Source organism: Cloeon dipterum, chromosome 1 (assembly GCF_949628265.1).
Source record: "Cloeon dipterum chromosome 1, ieCloDipt1.1, whole genome shotgun sequence".
Taxonomy (NCBI): domain Eukaryota; kingdom Metazoa; phylum Arthropoda; class Insecta; order Ephemeroptera; family Baetidae; genus Cloeon; species Cloeon dipterum.
The window spans coordinates 25,612,927-25,631,869 of record NC_088786.1 but is presented as its reverse complement, the minus strand read 5'-3'; the positions used below and the strand labels follow the sequence as shown (position 1 = coordinate 25,631,869).

Here is an 18,943-nt window from a genome sequence, read left to right as displayed (position 1 = left end):
AATTAATTTTGAATATTTATGTTTTAACTCGCGTGTTTAAAGGCAGAGGAAATTTGACTCTCAAATGTGTTAATATTTTTTATTAATACCTTGTTCAAACCGACAAATTGGAATAGAGAGCTTATATGGATAATCTAGATTTATTAGTTTGTGCCAAAAATTGACTTTAAGCTCATATTACAATTTTTAGGAATTGTGGAGTGGGAGAGAAGGAAAGAGAGCTTTTTAAATTTATAGTTTGAAATTTAAACAATTAGAATTGATTGAAGCAGAGAATCTTCAAAAACAATGTATACAAAACTAATTTCTTCGCTTTTTCGATTTTATGTGTTCGTTTAACTTTTAGAATTACCTGCTACAGTTAAATAGATGGAATCCGTTGTTGTAAATCTTTTTTAATATCCTTAAATCAATTCAGTCGAAAAAAGAGAAGATAAAAATTCCAATAACGCATAATGGAAACTATGCAATTCTCTATAGTGTGCCACGGAAAATCATATTTGTAACCAACCTTCTTATACCTCTATGTACTTAATCTTCAAAGCCCGATGTGGCTCAAAGATGCCAAAAATGCTTGGCGCCAGCCGCCAGTGGGAACAAAGCAATATGGACTGCGTGTCAGATGACGTTGTAAACAGCCACCAAATCTGCTACACACACATCATAAATAAATTCAATTCGAACGTCACGTGCCTCGACCAGGATGGCGAAACGGAAGGGTTCGGCAGTGCACTCACTCCAAAGCGGAAGCAGCTGTGGAGAGTGCAGGCCGCGCGCGATGAGATGGCCAACGTGGTTCTGGCCGACGACCATAACAATTGCCGTTTACGTCGGCATTCACTTCGGCCTGCGCCCCCGCGTCAATCAACACTTCATCATTTCGGACGACAACGAGGCTTCCACTCAGGACCTCTCGGCCGGTGGGTGTCGCGAAAATAGCGATTTTCGTCTCGCTCATAAATTAATTCTCAAAACAGAATTGGCGGAGCGTGCTCTCGCCCGAAACAGAACGCCCGATTACACGTGGACCCTGATATTTACTTCGGTCCCTCACGGACCCAGAGAAGACAGCGTGAGAGCTCTTCTCAAGCGGTATACGGATTATTTAATTTTGCAGGCGAAAATTAAGAAATGGCATATTTATATTATGCAGCATGTCTGCATTGAATAATTTCACGCTCAAAACGTCGCCAACAACCGAGACTGATGCAATTTTGAACGAGGAAAAAGGCAAGGTTTACGCAGAAGAGATCTCTAAAATAGCCGAGAGGCTAAAAACGCCGCTTGTGCATGACACGTACAAGCCGTTCATTGATTTCGAAAGGCAAGTTTGTAAATACCCAACCAAATTTATTTTAATTGCTTTACGACGGTGTTAAAGTTATAAAATAATTTACATATTCGCATAGAGTGGCATTGATCCCTCGTCCAGCGTATGCCTCTTTTGTCTCCGATCCAATTAATAGATTCGTGAACGAATTCAAAGAAGTACGCACTGTCAAATATTGGCAAGTGCGCGTGGCAAAGATCCCCGAGAAGGACCGGCTGCGGCACATGGAGAAAATCCTGGACGTCAAGTGGGAAAAAAAGGTCTTTAACGACTGCGTCATGACGGACGACCCAGAATGCGTGCCGCTGCGAGGAACTAACAGAACGTCTATGGTATCTCATTTTTGCGGCATTGCTCCCGAGTGCAGGCGAGTTTATTTTTTTACTCCGTGTGCCGAGAAAAATAAGCTTCTCCAATCGCAATCGTCAGGGTCCACCATAGCAGAGTGGCGCTCGAGCAAGCGAAACGCAACATGGAGTCGTTCTTCTCCGTGGTCGGGGTGGTCGGCATGGAAATCGACACGTTGCGCGCCCTTCAGGCGTATCTGCCTCTCTTCATGCAAGGCGCCGTGCACCACAAATCAAGCAAGTTGACTTTTTGGTTTCCCCTGCCAACAATGACATTCTGCTATTCCGCAATCGCGTAGATCTAGGCCTGGATGTGGAGGCGGTGCTTCCACCTAGGGTGCGCAAGAAGCTGATGAAAGTCCTCGCAATGGATATCGAACTCTTCAGATTCACGCAGCAAAGACTCGCAATGCAGATAAACAAATTGAATTCGCAACTGTAGATCGCACACGCCATTTTTACGCTTTTTTAATTCTTTCCCGTTAAAAAAATTACCCGGGTCAATGGTATTAACTTAATTTCACGCCAAATGCGAGCTGCACTGTTAAAGGGATGCAAGAAATGTCAAGTTATATTAATTTACGGTTGCTCTTTTGTCAGATTAGATAATGGTTGGTCAGGTTTGGATTTTTTTGGATTAAAAGTCAATGTTAAATTCTTTGAATTTAATTTTAATATCCTATAGCATTGAGTTTTTAAAACATGGTCATAAGATGCTTTTTAATATAAATAGTTTTTTCTTACAAATGAAAATTGGAAGCCATTACAGGCGAGTGAATACATGTCTGCTGTGAAAAGGCCAATTTCCAGTTTCATAGTCAATCCCTGCTGGGATTTGAAAAAAAACTGAGCAAATTTATCACAGTATCAAATATCAAAAGTCAAAATAATGAAATTTATCAGTTTCTGTGACCTGAAAGGAAAATGAAGAACAAAGATCAATTTATGCAGCTAATTTCCATGTATATCTTAATCTTGCAAAAATTAAACGTGTACTTTTCAAAAATCTTTGATTTTTTTTTTCAATCCCGCACACAGTATTAAAAAAATATATTCTTTGAATTGGCTTGTCAGTCCTTGACCCCTAATTTGGTTTTGGGAGGCTCATATAGAACGAGGTCATCTGAAATTAATATTTTTTTTCATTTTACAGAATGTGGATTTAAACAAAACTTTATCAGAAAATTGGATATAAAACGAGTTTTGCAATCCAGTCGGACGAGAAGCATCTTTCGGAGCTAATCTCTCGCGATCACACGCAGGCAGTAATGAGAGAGAGGAGCTAGTTGTTGTAAAATAATATAAAAGTTGCCATGCATTAGCCCACACTAATTATTATGCGCGAGAGCATGCACTATAGAGGCAGGCGCAGTCGGTGCGCGCCGCGCGCACGAGAGAGAAAGAGCGCGACTCTTTCTAGTTGCATGCACACGGACCGTCAATACCGTGTACATACACGGTGATCGAACGGTGAAAAAATAAAAGAGTGCTGTTCGACACGGGCATAATGAGCTGCACGATAAACAAACAACGAATAATGGCTTTTATTATTTACTCTCTAATGGAAATCCAGTGTGTCGTGTGGGTTGCCGGCGAGCTGTAAAATAATGCCGCCGCGCCATATTCTCTCGAGCCGACGGGTGATTGTGCATTTCTCAGCATGTATCGCAATAATGAGATTAATTGTCTTGAGCCGAATCCCAGCTGTCCGCCGCGGCACGTCTCGCGAATTCAAACAAGAGATGCACCCTCTCGAGTTTGCGTAATGCGCGAAAATCGGCCAATGCGACTTGTCATGCACGCGGCGAGCGGGACAATTGCGTGTATATTATCCCGGCAGCGTAACCTTTTTCAAGCCCCCAACGTCGGCATTGTGCATGCATGCTCTCCACTTTTAATATTCACCACTTCACCTCTGCTCTTGTGAAACAAAAAGTAAAAATTACGCTTGGCACTCGTTACAAAGAGATAAAGAAAGTCTTTTGTGACGCGTCGCTTTTTGAAACCATCCAAGCGGCGGCGGGCACGTCGATTGTGCCAGCCAAGCGCCATTAAGCCGGAATATTTTTCCGATAATCAAGTCATATTCGCGTGCACGTCTCGCGGAGTGGCGATCAATCGATCGGACGTCGTTCAGCAAGCCGCGCGTGGATTACTGTAATTAAAATTAATCATGGCGGGCGGTCCCCGGGATAGTTCAATCGAAGCAGGAAAATCGTTTAATTATCGGTCTCGCACGAGGAAAGTAATTAACTTTTTATGATGCCAGAAGGAATAAAATTCAGCAACCAACGCGCTTACTGCGTATATATGCGCCGATTAATTATTCACATTAATTCATACTGGGTCACGGCGTTTTGTTTGAACTGCGTGGTGCGTTTGTTTGTGGTCACGTATCGAACCATGGTGGTTTCTGAAACCACAGAAGGAAAACGGTACAAATAAAAAGTCGCTTTAAACCAAGATTTGCCTTAATCTGGATTTCGCGAAATCGGCGACCATAATTGCTCATATGAGAAGCACAAGCGACTTTTCCTGTTACCAATTAAGGACAAGGTTCATTTTTAATTCACTCGACAAATTTTTAAAATCTCCCTTTCTTAATTAGATTAGAGATTTTCTCAAACGAAAAAAATTGTTCTGCCTCGACAAAATCCGAATTTTCGCAGATTGAGAAATGACGCGGCACACTTTACGGGCTCTCCCATTTTTTACTGCCATCGCAAAATGACAAATCGCTATTTTTAAAAGAGTGCCGTTTCAACTGTGTACATACATTTCACTTCTCACTCAGGCACTTAATTCGTATTCATCCTGTTTCTTAAAAGTATGGTCATGTTGAAACAATAAGCCGAGCAAGATAACCTGCGCTGCCTGGCAAAATTTGATCCCATTTCAGAAACGAAACGCCGTTAATACGTTGGCTAATCTGACCGTAAATTTGCATCCACTTTATGATTGTGTCCGGCTCTCGCTAATGCACCTTGTTATGTTCGTATATCGGCGAGCAAGAAGCAGTGGAAAAGCAATAAATCGGCGCGTAGAGGCGCGAAAAAGTCGCCCTAAAAGGTGTAGCGGCAATAAAAGCCCTGCTGATTAGCGCATGATTTATGGCTCTTGCTCGCCAAACAAATACTACAAGCCGCTTAATTAAAACATTGAACGCGCCGTAAATCTATTACACATCGCCGCATAAGCCGGGACCAGATTAAAATCGAACAGTTTTTGCGTTCTGAGCCGTAAATCACTCACCGTCTGATACAAACGCGCATTTTTTCCCTCTTAAAAGGCTCAGTGTCCTACATACAAATCAAATCAGCAGCGTGTTTGCATTTTTATATTGCGCTTAATCTGTGAACAAGGATTCAGTTGGTGATTTGTGTGAGTGCACGGTGCAGATAAAATAGTACGCGGCGGCGGATCGATTTACAAAATTACAAAGCGGCGTGCCGTGGGCTCGCCACTTTTTATTATTTTACAATAAGGAACTGGGTGAAGTTCCTGATCATTGCGCAAATTTGCATGTTTGTCCGCAGGCAGTGTATGTTTTACAGAAAAATTTACAACGCCAATTTGCTAATGATGACAAATGGGAAATGACTCCACTGGCATTGAAATGCTAAATTTTGAATCAAAGTTGAACCACTCTTTTCATAAACTTAATAATAAATTTCTCTGTTGTGTGCCATGCACGTTATGGGCTGTCTGACCTTTAAATATTCAAATGAGCCATAAAAGGTATTATTAACAAAAACAGAACAATCCTCTCAAGTTCAAGCGTTGCCCTTTGTAATTTATCGCTGAAACCTGCCGAGCGAAACGCCGCGAATGATAAAGGTCGCACGAGTAATAGAGCGACTACGTTATGTATTTCAGGAATTTTTATTTCCGCTTTCGCCTCTATTCATTTGCATAATTTATTGGCGCACTTGTCACTCCAATTCCGCTAAAACCGCTTTGTTTTAAATTTGCGAGACAAGGAGATCTTGATCTCTTCATGCTGCATACAAATCAGAGGAAGATAAACGCGCGCATGGTGAAAATCGAGAAATTTCTTTGTCGTGTCTGCTGAGTAAACATCAACACATACACACTCGCGCATGTTCACTTTTATTAACAACCGCATTGTCTGTATCGGACGCAGGATGATGATGATGATAATAATAAGCGACCTTTCGCGTTTCCAACAAGCTAAATCGCCAGAGGACGTGTTTGACAGCTTATTAATGAACAATTTAAAAGGCGGCGTAAATTACACGGGAATGAAGCCTAGACGCGCCGCGAGATAACAAGACGCGCGATCGAGATCGAAACCCTATGCCATATCGTTTCCTCTGTCGCAGAAATACATTGTGTAAACAACTTGTTGTCTCCGTGTTGAAAGAGACCTTTAATACAGCAAAGCGCGCCTATGGATCAAATTACTTTTACCCCATAAATTACCAGTGGTGCGCGGCGCAAGACACTTCTTCTAATTAATTGTGCGATAAGTTTCTTTTCTATGTGTACGCTGACTGTTTGTGTTGGCTGCCTGCTCATGAGCTTAATTGCGAATTAATGCAACTCGCGCCCGCTGCCGCGAGGTTAATTTATTGCACGCTCGCATCCCTCGCTATTGCCGATCGGCTATTTGCATAGAGGAAACAAAATGCACTCAGTAAGAGATGGCTCATTATAGCAATCAGCTGCAGAAAGAATCACTTAATCTGTCGCACCGCGCTACTGCTTCCGGGAGTAGATTTTGATCGCACTAAACGAAAGTTGCGCTGATTAATTTTTCAAGACCAATTATTTTTATAACGCCCACTTATAGATAGCAATTCTAAAAAGGAACACGTTAAGGTGACATAATTATACTGAATTAGTACACATTTCAAAGATGTAAACTATGGTGGCTGCCACGCCCGATGTTGAAATTTGAAGCACGTAGAGGGATCACCACAAAACTAAAAGAAAAAAGGTCGAAAATTTTTTAATTTGCTGATCTTTGTGAGTTTTAAAGTTTGATGTATCAAACGAGAAAAATCCTAGCGGGTTTTAATATGAGCAATGTCTTAAGGTTGGATTTTGAGGCCGCAGTTTTCGTGAACTAAGATGTTACTTGATTGGATAATTCTACAGATCAATGCTTACTTTTCCTTTCCAGAAAAAGAGTCACTCTAGCGATTTAAACATTTGACCGAAAATATTCAAAAAAATCTTCGGTTTGATATTTTTTCTGCAATTTTTCTAAGCTGAACATTTGGTATTATAGCTCCATTTTTCACATAAGAATATAAAGATACCTTAATAAATATAATATTTAAAATAACCATATTTCCGAATGAATGCATTTTTGTTTTTCGTTAGGATGAATGATGAAGGAAAATAATTCTTGTTAGCTTTGAGAACAATGAACAGGGTTTTTGCTCTACGTTAAAGTGTAACTAAAACCGAGTTCAGAACAATGGCGAAAGGAAATATTTTTAATTTTCAAAATGTAAAAAAATGAATAGTTGATCGCTTCGTCAAATTTTTCATAAATTGATTTTTCATTTTGCAAAAAAAAAATGATCAACACGATTTAATTTTTTGTAACATGAACACCGAAAAAAAATATTGTTTCCATCTTTCACTGGATAACTGAGGAATCAACAAACCGGTGAAATTTCAGCTTTACAGCAGCATCACCACAAAATGTTTCACAATCTGTACGACAGCCTATATTATTGTTTATGTTTGTGTTGCTGCTTAATTCATGTAGGAATTAACACTCAGGAACAAAATTCCATGCTGGTTTTACGATCTGCGTTCCAAATTTGCGAGTCTTGAAAGTTTTCGCCTCAATTAAGCCGTAATTTCAGTGGCAAAGTAAGCACTTTCAGCCGCTTTAATGTTTCGCCGCCACAGTGGAAATTCTGCGCACGCTGTCATTTTGGAACCTGGCGAGCGAACACAGTTAATGCGAGTCCCTTCTATTTGACGTCGTGCCCGAACGAGGAAGGACAGGGGGCCCCGCACGCGCACTTTATGGCTCCGTGGCGCTTTATAAATATAATTGAGAGAAAACAAAGCAATGAGCACCCCGCGCACGTTGCGAATTCTTGTTGGCCTGGCAGGCAGGCGAAGAATCTCGGCTCTCAAGGTCTGCCCGCGCCTGCCGTGCTCTTTAATTCGCAGAAAAGCAAATAGGAAAATTTCGTATGCCGCGCGTCAACAGCCCGTCTGAAGATGCTGTGCGAGACCGCTGAATGAGAAAGAAAGAAAAATGTTTATGCAGGCAGACCGCAAGAAACGCAACGCCCTGGGCTTTAATAGCTGCAAATTGAACAGAAAATGGTAAATTACTGTCGCGAGACATTGTGTGTGGCAATTGGCGTGGCCGCGGAGAGGTGGCAAAGACGTCACTCAAAATGACTTCTTTTTATTGTTTTCAAATAATGTGCGACAAACACTCGATCATAATTGTGCTCGAGCTCTGTTTTCGTCAGGGCATCCGGGCGTCGGTCTGCACAGCGCACGCGGCCAACCTGCCAATCAGCAGATGGATTTTCATTGTGCATTCTCGCTGACGGCGGCAATTAAAACCTTACAAATTGGAATAAGCCATGAATGGACACTGCGCGCTGTAAAATGTATTATCGCGCCTTTCGCGTGAAGACCGAGTGGGCGAATCTTCGACCAACGCGTGATTAAACAATTAGCAATTACTCTTTTTATTGGCAGGCACCTGATACGCCTTTCTACACTGATTTATCTGCTTTTGCACAGAACAATGCTGAAACTTTAAAGTAGAAAGTACGTAGGCATAGATTATCAAATGCTGATTCAATTTGTCTTGTTATTTTTCTTCAATCAGAACAGATATCTATCTAGAATGTAGTACTCGGTTTTATTTTTAATTTATATTCAACTTCGTTCTTTGTTATGGGCCAGCAGAGCAACTTTGTCCCATAACCTGCTGCCCACATCCTAAACAAAAATATTACAAATAAAATCAAAGCAAGACACTAATTTAGTTTGGTTTCAAATCATGTTTTAGGTCAAGGGAAATTAGGCTGTTAACTTGGATCATTTAAAATGGCTTTCGTTTAAATTATCCAAAAAATTTCAGATTAATGTTTAGCATGACCAACACCGGTTTGTTTGAAACATGAATCAGATGCCATGGTGCAAACCGTGCTAACATGAGTGCATTTCTGTCATCACAATGCAAGAAACAATCTGGCTCTGAGAGTTAGAGGAGCGTGGGCAGCGCACCAAAGCGTAATAATATGCACCTGACCCTTTTGACCAGCACAGCCAGCAAGATTTTATCGTTTCACCATTGTGTCTCGAAACAATTTTATTTTACGAGAGCGCAGCTATAGCTAGCAAAAACGGTTTGGAAACGAAGTCGAACACGCCGCAAGAAGACAAGAGTTTGAAACGATATGAATTTTATAGAAAACGAGAGCGTGCAGGCCGGACCTTTTTCTTTATGATCTCAGAGGACGTGTCACTTCGCGGCAAGTCACAGGGCGTTGTTGCCTCTCAAGAAATTATGTAACTGACCAGTCCTTGTGTAAACAATAAAAAATATTGAGGGAGGAATAATATATACATGTACACACGGTGCGAAGCAACAAGGGGCAACACAGTGGTCTTGATTGAGATCTTATTTGCTTTTAACGAGATGTGAAAACAGGTTAATTGTGGGTGAAAAGGTCAATCTCTGTCTTCTTCGGTCGCTTGTCCATAGCGTGATTAATTTGCGTCGATTAGGTCTGCATATTCAGGAATATAAATTTAAAGAAAAAAACCATGACCTTCGTGAAAAGGAGAAAAAAAGCATTTTTGTGTATATTTGAAATTATAAAATACCATTTTATGAAAGAGTGTTTCCTGGACTCATAAAAATCCAGCATTTTGAGGTAGTGTGTAGAGAATATAAACGAAAGGAAATCCTAACAATGTTTTAATTCCCACCATATTTGGTCAGCGTGTTCCAGCCTACGGATTAATAAAAAAAAACTAGCGCGTATGCTCATAGATTATAATACCGAGAATTTCGGCGCCAACGACTGGTGTTTACAAGCAGGCTCGTCTCATTAGCCATTAATAAAGCCCTACTCCGGCCGGCCGAGCGCATAATTTACGGAAAAAATTACACCGCAGGGGCATTTGAATAATTTTATAAACAATGGAGAGACGCGTATTCATTATCAACTCGTCGCGGTGATTTCAACGCCCGACATTTGCGACTCGCTGCTTTTCTCATGTAACAACAGAAAAAGAAGAGATTGCTGCAGACGTAAAATGCTGAACAAACAAGAAAAGAGCGCGCGGCGTCTTAAGAGAGAAATAAAAAATGCGTTTGCGTTTTCGTAACTTGCATACACGCTAATTTATATCTCGCTGCACGCACTCTCTATTTATAGCTCGAAAATTTATATTTATTATCATTGCGAGAATCCAGACCTTACCTTTTTCGGCAGGTGAACACGAGCTGATATTATGCTCAGCGCGTGCAATTACAATCGTAATGTTGCATTTGTTTTTCATTCGACCGAGCTGGAGGGAAAGAGAAGCGGTGGGTGCAGTGATAACTCCTATTTTAGCCGTCTAATGAGTTTTTTATTCATCGTCACGCTGCAATCTAGTTAATAATTTAATTAATCTGTTTTTCTACACATTGATTGGAAAATGCAACACTTGTAAATTGTGTCTCACTCCTTATGTAACGCATTTTCTCTATTGCAAATTAATACTCACCATTTTAAATCGTTGGCAAGTAACATTAGCAACTTGAATGATTTAAATTGTCTGTCATAGTGGCTCAGTGCCGCGAGATATTACATTTGTAATAAATAATTTTTACAGTGTTTTGCTAGTTCACTATGCCCATATTTGCATTATTTTCTTTTAATTATAATGCATTTAAACTATGCAGGAGGAAGCTTAAAGGCAGATTGGAAAATAATACAACGATTGGAAGTATTGAAAGCTCATCGTAAATTAGCCTCAAGGAAAACGAACGTCTGGCCCGAAATCCGGGCATGTTTCCGTGTGACAGGACGCGTCTCTTTATTTGGCTTGTAGGCTGCCACAAGAGCGAAGTGCGATGCCCACAGAGGAGTGTAAAACTTTGATAAATGGAAGGTAAGCCGGAGGACAGGGGACACCGCACGAGTTTTATTAAATGAGACCATTAGACACACTCTCGTCGGGCTGCAGCACGCCCTCACTAAATAAAAGGAGACAGCAAGAAAAGGGTCGCGCGCGCGCCGAGCCAAAAGCGAGCGAACGACACCTTTTTTTTCGAAAAGTCCTCAACTGGAGGAGCCTTGAGCGATTTGGCGATAAATTAACACTTTTTATGTCTCCGTGAATGACAAAAGTATGGAAAGGTCATTGCTTGCGAGGCGTTCGCGTTTGTTCCTTTTCTTTAATGGAGTGAATATATAATCTTGTTCAAAGAAGACGACGCACCGTTTCAGCTCTCTTGGCAGAGGACGAGTGTGGGTGAACAATATCCACTTACGACAGCGTACGCTGCGGTGACAATTCTGTAATTTCTATTATTGTATTGGTTGGAAACTTTTCCCAGCAACGAAATGAAGTCATAAAATTCTCAGACGACTCTCTTAAGAGAGCCTTCCGAGATGAGGCACAAACAAAGAGAAATGTTGTCAACCGGCAGCAGTGTTTCGAACAACGACACTTAATTACCGCGAGACCGTTTATAGCCTTTAAATGTCAACAGTTTTGAAACGATGGAAAATTAACCTGTTGCATCCGTGAAATTTCAAAAGGAAAGGCGTAAGGCCTAGAATTTAGAAATTTGTTCGTTCCGATTCGGAATCAGAACGACGTATTAGGAACCACGAAACTGATCAAAAAATCTTCGATTTCATAGTTAAGCGACCGCGGTGGCACTCGATTCAACAAGCTCCTTCCTTGTAGGGTCTAATCTGATTTCATATCCTGCTAGTGCCTAAAAATGGCATCGGGTTTTCGCAAAAGGTGAATGAGTTCAGCGAACAGGAAATATGAAAATAATGTGTGCGTACGCGCGCGACGCAAGCGTTTTATCGCATTTTAATTAAAAGCAAAGTGTGGGTCTGCTTCTTTCTCTGTGACTCGAATGCCGTGCACACTTCTCTCCTAGAGACCTGCTTTCCACAAATAGAGCCACTGACCTGTAAGCAAAAAGACGGTCCAAATAAGGCACCCTTTCAGTGCCATTTGGCTCTAGAGCTGCTGATATAACATGCATTCGGACAACGAGCCAAATAACGCCTGTGTAAAACATTTTCAGTCAAATGCTCACGTGCCAAAGCAGTAATGTTCTTCAGGCTACTCGATTCCTCTTAAGCGGTGCGATATAATTTATCGCGGAACGAATAAAATTTTACGAGGCTTCCGAGAATATCGAATCACATACGTTAATGCTGCATTTCTACCGTTCCTGATTCATAAAATACGCCGTGAATACCCTTGACGAGTGCCATTATTTTTACGTGATCTGACGGGCTGATCAGCCGGCCCTGCGAATGAAAATATTTCGTACAAAAAATTGCCGCGCTGCTCACTTTTGGTGGAACAAATCACACGCAGCGGCGAAGTAAGTCACGTCGCTCGTTACTCTGCCTGCAATTTAAGGTGCCTGCAAGACTGCAATTTTAATGACAACCTTACTCGGCGCGACTTATTATTTCTTGCTAAATCGCTTTCGGGGCTGCTTCCTCCGATTGTGAGACGCACACAACGATTATCTCTCTAAACTTGGCCTCTCGTAAATCAGAAATTTCATATTCGGACTTAATATTTCTCAAAACCCACAAATTTTTACGTCAAAGTTCATTGTGTACGAAGACGCCAGTTTCGCAACGATCACCATATACGAGTTTTATTAATTACGTTAGCCACCAAAAGAGACGTGAATATTTTGCGAGAATTATAAATATACAACTTTTTGCAGAGGTCGTCATTTCTGTCGACGGTTCTCGCTTCCCTTGTGAATATTTCATATTTTTGCTCTCACGGAAACATTACTTGCAGAAATGAGGATTTGCCAATCCTCTAATTAGTAGACAAACAATGTGCCGGCGTCGGTTTTAATCCCTTTTCGCAACCTTGAGAGCAAAAACTGCGTTTTAAGGCGTCATAGAAGAGAGGGAGAAAAACAAGCGACCACACCGACTCGTTGATTAATTGCGCTTGTAGTGTTTCCTTGCTTAAACGCGATTAAGTTGGTTATTTAATGTCGCTACACGGGTGTCAGGAAGGGCTGGCGCGACATAAATTTGCGGAGTCGCGCGCATATCTAGCTGGCTAATCGTGCGCGTTTTCGGAGAGTGACACGGGAAAACACCTTGAAGTGTCTGGGGCGAGTGAGCAACGGATGCCGCGAGAATTAAGGCAAATGCCCAGTAATTAAAAACAGTTCTAATTAAATTACCATGAAAATGACTCACCCATGCTAATTCCAATATCAATTCCGCCAAGGAACATCCTTGGCCGCAGGAGAGCCGCGGGGGAAGGGAGCGCGGCTGGAAATTAATGGCGGGTCGGTTTTATTGATTCTTGTCTCTCTTTATTTCATCCATATTAGGCCTCGTGTTGAGCAAATAATGCCAAGTGTAGCGGAATAAGGCGTACAGGCTGCCTACAATTTGCTCAATTTGATCATGATAATTAGGAATGGTAAATAATGATGGACCGTGCTTGCTCCATTACGAACGGTTTGACAAGCAGTTGAATTATCGCTGATGTTTCTTAGTAAAAAGCAATCGCTGTGCTGACTGTAGTGAACGAAAGCAAAAGTTTTTGCTTCTTATACTGATGCAGAGAGAGATTAATTTTGTTTGTCCATTGAAGAAAACCAAATGGAAAAAAAATAAAATTTTCAGCTAAGGTCGTTGGAAGGGATTATCGCACGTGCCAGTAATAATTTTTCAAAAGCCTGTAAATGTCCTACTTGACATTATCAGCTAGAGGCTTTCAAAAGCGGCAATAATAATTTCTCTCTCCTCTTTAGGCTTAACGCGGCGAAATTCACGTTCGCCCCATAAAATCGCTTGCTTTAAGCCGCGCCAACAGCGTAAATTAACTCGCAAATTAATTGTCGTTATCCAGAGATGAAGTTTATTAAGGTTCTTGGTGTGCTTCTGCTGTTGCCGCCGCCGCCGCATTTATCGAGAGCCGCGCTTACAGAGATATGCCTTCCAAATAAGGCAAACGCATTAAAAAATGTGTATTATTGCGCTAAGCCCAAGTGGGTGGCAGGTCGCGGAGAGTAATGAATGTTTGTTGTTCGCGTAAAGTGAGCATTACTGGTCGGTTAGGGCAGGTGCAGCGATTTGTAATAGATTTTCCAGAGAAATAACCGAGAGTGTATTGAAACATCCGTCCCTTTTCAATGTCATCCACCGCGTGAGCACGTAATTCGCTCTGCAAGCGGAGCACTTAAAATGGCACTTAATATGAACGCTCCCCGTCTCATACTTTTTTGTTTTCATTCGCATACGCAATGGGGTAATTTATTAGCTCCGCTGTCGAATCCGTAGCTGAACCTAATGGTGGGACAGTGAAGGGAAAGATAACCGATTCCGCTCAAGGATTCGCTAGTTTTGTATGCAAAATTGGTGAAGGCACGAATCGAAACCGTGCCACTCTCTCCTTTTCGCAAAATTACATAAAACCAAATTCTAAGCACTATGACCGCTTTCTCGTTACGGATTCTGAATTCAAAATCGTCCTTTTGTAATCCCGCTTTGGTCTTTACCTTCTATGGTATCAATTAACGAGCCAATAAAAATGCAGACATTTCAGACACCGTATTTGCCGACCCAAGTTTGGGCTTTTAGGCAATAAGGAAACCGCAAACGACTTAATATATAAAAGTAAATTCACATAAAATCGTGCGCATCCATTAAAATGTTATCAGAAATTAGCGCCACCAATCAGCGGCACACTCCTAATGGAAGATTCCACTACTGATGCCGCTGCTAAAAATAAAAATAAAAAACTCGACGGCGTGGATTTTCGCCCGATCTGCATAATCGATGAAGCCATTACTCTGCGTGTGGCGTGTCAAATTCAGCCAATTTCGAGCTCTGCCGCCATTGAGGGATCGCCGTAATTATATTTCAGCCCACATTGAGAACGGCAGTCAGACTCACTTTGCTTTATAATTGATACAAAAAAACAGTGCGCGGCGGCGTTCTCGCAGCCTGTTTGCGCCGCAGCATGCATGCGCGCACATAAAATCACGCATTACTCACTTCGCCGCAGCAATTACGGCGCGAAGTCTAGTTTACATTCGCTGCACCTGACACAATGATGAGTTAGTTAATAGAATCAAGCCAGCTAATTGCACATTTTTACACCGACTTGGTAGACTTGAGGCCATTTGCACCTTGGTGTACGCGTCGATATGGAAATAATGCGTTTTCCGCACAGTCTTCCTGCTCTTTGTTGTTCCACGTCACTCCGATATGGCAGACGAGCAGTGATGATGGCACTTGAAGTTTATTGAACGACTTGGCGGAGCATAAATTCAATTTTACTAATCCACTCTCAGCAGGCGGCCGTCAGGCTCTCAAGTGCGCGCTGGTTTTTATAATTTGGATTCGCGAGCAGACCGCACAAAGAGGCTGTGTGGTAGGGCTTTGTCACTAGAGTATGAGTTTAATGCGGCTGTAGTGCAAATGCAAAATTCCATTAATGTCCTTCGTCTTCAAGGATAACACAATAACTTTGTTAATTCAACTGTAAATGGTCAAGATTTAAACACTTTTGACGACTGTGCTCGTTGCTGTTATGATTTACGGTGAAGTTTGGAACTCTGAATGACGAGATAAACATGTAAGAAATGAGTCGACAAAAGTAGCCTTCAAGTCGTAATGAAATTAAAGTGTTGCCGCAACTCCTTGTCGAAAATGTTAGCTTTTCCTGAAGCAAAAAAAATAAAAATAATACACCAAAGTGGACAGCACCTGACATAAAGTAATGCCAACATTCTCCACAAAAAAAAATGTATTTTCTTAACCTCTATAAGAGAAAGGGATTACCACACTCAAAAACTAAATAATTGCCCTATCAAAATGTTTTTGTATTCACGTGGCATATCAATATAATTTATTCAAGGATAGGATTTGCGCAATTACTACGATAATATTTAGCAAATTAAGGAATGGGTTGCTTTGAGTAAAATACTTTAATAGAAAATAATGCCATTTATTAATAGTACTGTGTACTTTAAATGTGTTATATTACTGATCCTTTTACACTCACAAAGATTTGGAAAGTACATAATATCAATAGTATTGGACGGAATTTGAGGAAAAATTAGAACTGGAAATGATATTGAAAACAAAAGTTTGAGAAATTATCTCTCACATTTTTTCTCTCTTCAAATGGTAAAATATTTCAAGGTAATTTGTCACGTAAATTTTCCTCCTAATCTTCATTCGATACATGAAGCAGAATTTTACTCTCTGACATAGCATCAAATTAGGGACGGGAATTTTGGGCTAGCAATAAGGAGAAGTTTGATCGCAGGGAGTGGTGAGGTTTCAAAAGAGTTATGCTTCATTTGCCGACTGGTTCAGATCCACATAGATTAGAGCCATTTGTAGTTTTGATTGCTTAGTTTGATTTTCAAAAATTGAAAACACTGATCCAAGAGACCAAGTTGACTTGAGGGAACAAATTAAAAGCTACCAAAATTATTGTAGCTATCCAGTCAGATATTCAATAAATTTATTCTCCTAGCTGTTTTTGTTATCAACAAAAAATATTCCTTTATTGAAATTTAAGCTGGATTGACTCTGTAAGTTCATTCCGTTTTGTCTAACAACAAGATTGTGTCTTGTATAGCACTTTTTTTCTCGCATTGGCCACAGCCAAAAACACAGAAGCAAGTATTGTTTTTCCGCACACCCGACAGATTTTTTACAAGGCAGATTCGTCAGGCGCTATCTGGTTGCAATTCAACAAGACAGGGACAAATATGGATCGGAGATTATCACACACGCGCCAGGCCCGTGCGTGTTTCCTCAATAGTGTTCGTTCGAAAAAGGCCTTTTAGAAATCTCGCGGGACTTTCCTGCGAGCAGAGATGAATAATCAGCCGCGGCAGCGCAGGCCTCTCTTCCTCCAGAGCCATGATACGTACAAGGTTCGCAGGCTGCGAGATCTGGTCGCGGTCGGCGTAGGCCGTCACCTCTCAGCTCCGCAGCGCTGATGACCGAGCCAGCGCGAACGTGGGAGAGCCCAATCTACCTGTTGACGCCCTAAAGCCGCTCATTCTTCACGCAGAATCACAATAATGACGATGGACCGAGAATGAATTACCAGCCTATTTGGATATCGCAAATCGATCGCCGTTGAGAAAGGCTGCGTCCTTGCCTAGTGATTCTGCACCACACGCAAAACAAGGTTGATTCATTTTGGGCCCTTTCCCCCCGCGCGGGAAACCAAGGCGCGGCGGCGATCGTCTAATATTTTCGGATGATTGAGCGTGTCTAATCTCCATTGTTAAGAGCAACATATAGTTAGATTTGGACATCGCAATGGATTTTGAGGGCGCCGCGTGTGCATAACAGTGGAGGCGTTCCGCGAACTGTTCTTTTTATGCATGACGCACAATTCTGCAGAATTTCTATTCTTTTGTGCAATGTTGCGTAATCCTGCAATTCAGACATTCAATTAGCTGGAAATGGACGACCGATGCTTTGGATCAATTAAGGCCTATTTCATTAGGGCAATAAAAACTGGCTCTCCGCGCAACTCCAGAAGCTGCGGTGTATAACGTCTAAATAAACAGGCCTCCAATTTATTCCACACAAACCGGCAGATTATTGCTTGCCAATCCAATAATAAAAGCAAAGTGGACGCGCGGCGCAACGTTAAATGGCTGCGTGTGAGTCGAGCAGAAAATTGCTGACAACCTCGCCGCGCGCTGCTTGCTCTTTTCTAAGTTGCTGCTTCATAAATCGTCAAGAGAGTCAGTCAGTCAGCCAGTCAGTCAGAGAGCAGAAAACGGGTGGAATTGGTGATAAATGAGAAAGGGCTTGGGTTACGTGATTTGAATTGAATCGCTTGCTCTCGGCGCTCGGCTCGCTCCGAGCGTAACATTACTGACTCACTTGCATGTACGTACATAGCGGAGTACACACAGGCGGCCGCGGATAAAGTTTCGTTGTGTGGCGCAGAGCAGCACAACCTTTTTTTAATCTAATCTTCTTTCGACTCCGATTTCACGCGAAAATCCGAGACGAGGCTCCTGTTGCGCAAGTGAAAAAATGAATCGCACTTCACCAGCTGCTGAGAATAAAATTCAGCTGCCCGAAGTGGACTGCTGTAGGTTATATTTTTAGCGATTCGTGAAATAAGGACGGATTTGGTCATCTGAAGTGTCAGTTTGATTTTTATTGCGTTTGATCAGGGAAACACGAACTAACAGGTGTATAAATGCGGATTATACGGTTAGCTGTTCAGTCCAATTAGCAAGAAACTATGGACGTTTCTAGTTTGCTTCGCTCACCGCTTGACCATTACATTTCTGTCCCGAGCGGCACACATATAGACAACGCGAGAGTGGACGTAGTTGTTTGTTAATTAAGGAAATGATGCATGTGTGTTGTCAGCGTATAAATGCGATCGTGTTTAAAGGATTCCAATACAAGTAGATTGGAAAATTGAAATAAAAAAAATCAATAAAGAAAATAATAATGGTTACCACGAAGTCTTAAGTAAAGAAAAATAAATCCCGCAATTTTATTAATTCGAGTTAAAAAAACAAGTCGAAAATGAGATGCCAACTCAAAGGACCAAACATGGTTTTAAATCTTAATTTAACAAGCCTTTTCTTACATAAATCTATTTTATGATCTCCCAGTTTACTTTAAAAAAACCTCTTAAATACAGCAAATACTAAAGAATTACTCAATTAGCTAGCAATTTCATCATAATTTTCGCAAACATTTCCATGCTCTCATTACTTCCTCATTATAATAAAGTTCACTACGCTAATTAACATTTTATTCAGCCGACCATCTTTTCATAGTGCGTGAGGTCAACACTCGGACAGAAGCAAGGAGAGGATTATATGAAGCATTCACGTGATATTGTACAACACGCGTTTTCTGTTCGACCCGCATGCATGACAGTCGCTTTTCAATTAAATCAAGAGAAAGAACGACGAACCCGCGCGCGGCTTGATATATTAATGAAAACATTTCTCTGTGATGTTGATAAATGGGTAAACACACACAAGGAACCAACCTTCTTCTCTTCC

At 41.4% G+C, this 18,943-nt stretch overlaps 2 protein-coding genes across 2 annotated transcripts in view; both read left to right on the top strand.

Moving 5' to 3' along the window:
* The window catches only part of LOC135934823 (calcium/calmodulin-dependent protein kinase type II subunit beta-like), a 40,506-nt gene that overhangs the window by 2,041 nt on the left and 19,522 nt on the right, over positions 1-18,943 (top strand). The window lies entirely within an intron of this gene.
* Positions 414-2,753, top strand: LOC135934825 (heparan sulfate 2-O-sulfotransferase pipe-like). Its single transcript, XM_065476820.1, has 6 exons — positions 414-920; positions 978-1,092; positions 1,154-1,324; positions 1,410-1,697; positions 1,760-1,914; positions 1,977-2,753. The coding sequence occupies exons 1-6, from the start codon at positions 704-706 to the stop codon at positions 2,117-2,119; spliced, it is 1,089 nt and encodes a 362-aa protein (XP_065332892.1). The 5' UTR covers positions 414-703; the 3' UTR covers positions 2,120-2,753.